Genomic DNA, 3516 nt, shown 5'->3' with positions numbered 1-3516 from the left:
GGGTAGGCGCTGAATGCGCTGATAACGACATGGCACAACAAACAGCGGCCACTCATCCGGGCAATACAGGCTATTTGCGCTGGGAACACGCTACTTTATGTGTAATGCACTTTCAATTGATGCTGAAGAGATCATATCTACTCTTTCCCGCTCTATCCTGCCTTCTTATCTGTTAAATATACATGCTGCTCTTATATCCCATTCCCATTTTACATCTAAATCATGAATGAAATCATCATTGCTAATAACACCCCCCTCATCACATTCCACCCGCTCACCCTTAATCCCTCACTCGGCTTCACGTCTCCTGCTTCATCTTCCTCTCCTGTCGTACACTTGGTCGGTTTACATCTTCTTGTCGAAGTGAGTGTTATTCTTGACGTGACTGTGGATGTAGTCGTAGAAGTGCTAGTGTGCGTTGACGTCTTTGTGACCCACGTGTCTGTCGTCTGCAGAGACTGGCAGTCTGTTGCCTTTGCGTCTTTAACGGTTTCTGTTGTCGTCGTTGTAGTTGTGGTTGTTGTTGTTACATTTTTAGTTGTTGCTTCGTATGGTTTCACTTTTAGTGGTTCTATTTTTAAACATATTCCATCTATTTTTCCACATGGAGTTTCAGATTTACATTCTTTTTTAAATGCACAGTCTCCTTTCAAATGGCGACATCTCTCCATTAGTTCTAGGTACAAACTAAATGCTTGTGCTGCTAAATCAAAGGCTTCCGCTTCTTTCTCTGTTACTTGAACATTTGCATTTCTTCTTACTAATTTAAATGGTTTTGTGTCTTTTTTTTCTCCAGGCACATTGGGCACAGCCTTGCTTGCTGTTTTATTATCTGTTGTTCTAATGGCTGATAAAACAAGATTTGCTGCTTTTATTGCTTCTTCTGCTTCTCCTTTAACCTTTTCATAGTCTTGTTTTTGCTTTTCTAGTTCTTTTCTTGCTTTTTTAAGTTTATCTTGTAATCCTCGGCACTTTTCTTGTACTCTTCCAACTAATTTTTTACATAACTCATCCCTAACCATGTCGTTACTTTTACCACCACTAGTATTACTGCAAAAACCTTTGAGCGTTTCGTTTTCTGCTTGATTCCATTGTGTGCAATATTGGTCAAGAGTTGATATACAATTGTTTTTATTGTCAAGGTTCCCTTTAAATTCTAGCATAACTGCATCTTCACGATCCCTTTGTGTACGATACAATTTACAACCCTTTTTAAGATTCTCGCATTCATTATCCTTGGCTGTAGTCGCAAAATTCTTACAACTTGACATGTATTTGTCACAATATGATTCCCAGAAGTCGCATACTTGTCCTTTTTTATCCAGATTATTTTCCTTATTTAATCCTTCTAGAATTTTCATGGCTTTTATATGATCTTTTAATGTATCACACTTAAATTCAACGCTTTTTGCAATGATTTGGCAAGTAGTTTCTTGTGCTATACATGCAAGATCAAACAGAGTTTTTCTTTTTGTATTCCAATTATCACATCTTTCATTTAGCTTTTTTGTACATGAATCTACGTTATCCAAGTCTTTTGTCTTTTCTACTAGTAATTTTTCCTCTAATTCTTGTGCATTCCTCAAACGGTTGCAATGCTGATTCAATGTAAAACACGGCCATTTAATTTCTTTTGAATCTTGTCCTAGTACTCTGCACTTTTCTTCTAATTCTTTACAATCTGTTTCCGTCGGATAATCTCGCTTCTCGTTTAATTGTTCCCGTAGAAAAATAGCTCTAAATCGTAAATCTGTTGAAAGTACAAGAGCAGCTTTTTTTGGCTGTACACACAACACAAATAGTTCATCGCTTTTTCCTTTTAGTTCCTTACATACTTCTACCAAGCTTTTTTGAAGGTTTTCAAACCATGTTCCATTTGATCCATGCAACTTTCCCCGTAACTTATCTTGTAATGCTTCATTTGCTACTGCTTCAAGTCCTTTTTTATAACACGCTGCTTTTAGGTTACTGCAAGGTTTTTCAAGTGAATCTTGGCCTTTCAAATAAAGGCAATCTGATTCTAAAGTTCTACAATCTTTCTCAGTAAGAAATGTTGATAGATCGTTCCACATAATAATTGCATTCGGATCATTTGCAGTGAGATGTTTATTTTCTATTTTTTTAGAGAGATTTTTGATACTTTTTGCCTGTTTTTCTTGCAATTCGTTACATTTGTTGGTTCCATTTACATTTGCTTTGTCATTATCTTTTTCACACAAATCCTTCAGAATTTCATGTTCTTTAAGATCTTTGCACTTTTTACCAAGCACTTCTTTACATTTTTCTGCAACCGTAGGTTTAGTGCTGCTTTGGCTTAATAAAAGTAAAAGCTCAGCTGCATCTCTTGTGGGTGGCCTTCCAATACGAACTCCTTTCTTTGCTGCCTCTTTATAAAGCTCTTCCAATTCTATTTCTTCCGCCAATGTAATTCCTGGTCTTATAGGCTCAAAATCTAAACCCGGTTCTGTGTAGATGACATCTTTCTTTCTACAGCTATCTAGCAAATTCTTACAGTCTGATTTATTTATAGTACATGTTTCCCCATAAAAGTGACACTCTCTAAGTAATGGTAGGCATTTTGTTTTCAATTCATTATCTTTTTTTAGTAATTTTTCAATTTCTGCTTTAAGAAATTGGCATTTATCTTGTTTTTTAGTCATAAGAGTCTGGCATGTTTTTTCTTCGTCAAAACAACGTTCCATTAATTCATCATTTTCTCCACTCAACAATAGGCAAACCTCCTTAAGCTTCTCTTTACATGAATTTTTTTCTTTAAGACTTCCACTAAGTGCCCTTAAAAGAGCTTCTTCTGCCACTTCCTCACGCTTTTTTTGATAACAGTTATTCCTTAATTTATTACAGTTATCTTTAAGTTCATTAGGGAATGCTCCTTCCAAAAACAGACATTCTTTCTGATTTAAACAATCTTCATCTTTTAATTGTGAAATTTGTTTTGCTGATGCTTTATCGAGTTTTTCTTTGAAAGAAGTTTGCTTTATAACAACCTTGGCTTTCAGTCCTGTACATTTTTTTGCATCGTCATCTTTGCAAATTTCTTTTAATTTTGGATAAATACTAAAGTCTTCATCAACTTTCTTCAAGTTTCCACAATATTCTTTTAGTTTTTCTTTGCATTTTGATCCCTCTAGTCCATCATTCTTTAGGAGCAAAGCCAAAACATATTCTTCCTCAACCTCATCGTTCTGTGCTGCAGCCCGCCGCTTAACCGCCCGCGCCACCGCCCGCGCCAAGCTGTGCCTGACGGGGGTGGGTTTGCGCTGTGGTGTGTGTTTTGAGTTTGAGTTTCCGCTAGTGTGTTTTGACTGCAAAAATTGAAGAGATTCGTTTCCATATTAAATTTGAATATTAAATTATCCTTAATTAATTTTAAGGATGTTCAAGTAAATTCAGTGACAAAACTTGTCAAAGAAGCTGTGTGTGCAAAGTATATCTTTAGTGTGTCCATACAATTATTGTGATACATGCTTTACTACACGTATTTAAATTTGTGTGGGG

At 36.0% G+C, this 3516-nt stretch overlaps 1 protein-coding gene across 1 annotated transcript; it reads right to left on the bottom strand.

The window, feature by feature from the left end:
* Positions 1-215: 215 nt before the first annotated feature.
* On the bottom strand, positions 216-3257 carry T551_03729 (uncharacterized protein; the record flags this gene model as incomplete). Its single annotated transcript, XM_018375992.1, has 1 exon — positions 216-3257. A coding segment is annotated over one exon (3042 nt), but the record flags the coding sequence as incomplete, so codon positions are not given.
* Between the last annotated feature and the right edge of the window lie 259 nt (positions 3258-3516).

The sequence above is a fragment of the Pneumocystis jirovecii genome (genome assembly GCF_001477535.1).
Source record: "Pneumocystis jirovecii RU7 chromosome Unknown supercont1.46, whole genome shotgun sequence".
NCBI classification, from domain to species: Eukaryota; Fungi; Ascomycota; class Pneumocystomycetes; order Pneumocystales; family Pneumocystaceae; genus Pneumocystis; species Pneumocystis jirovecii.
Note: the sequence above shows the minus strand (reverse complement) of the source record. Positions and strands in the feature narration are given on the sequence as shown.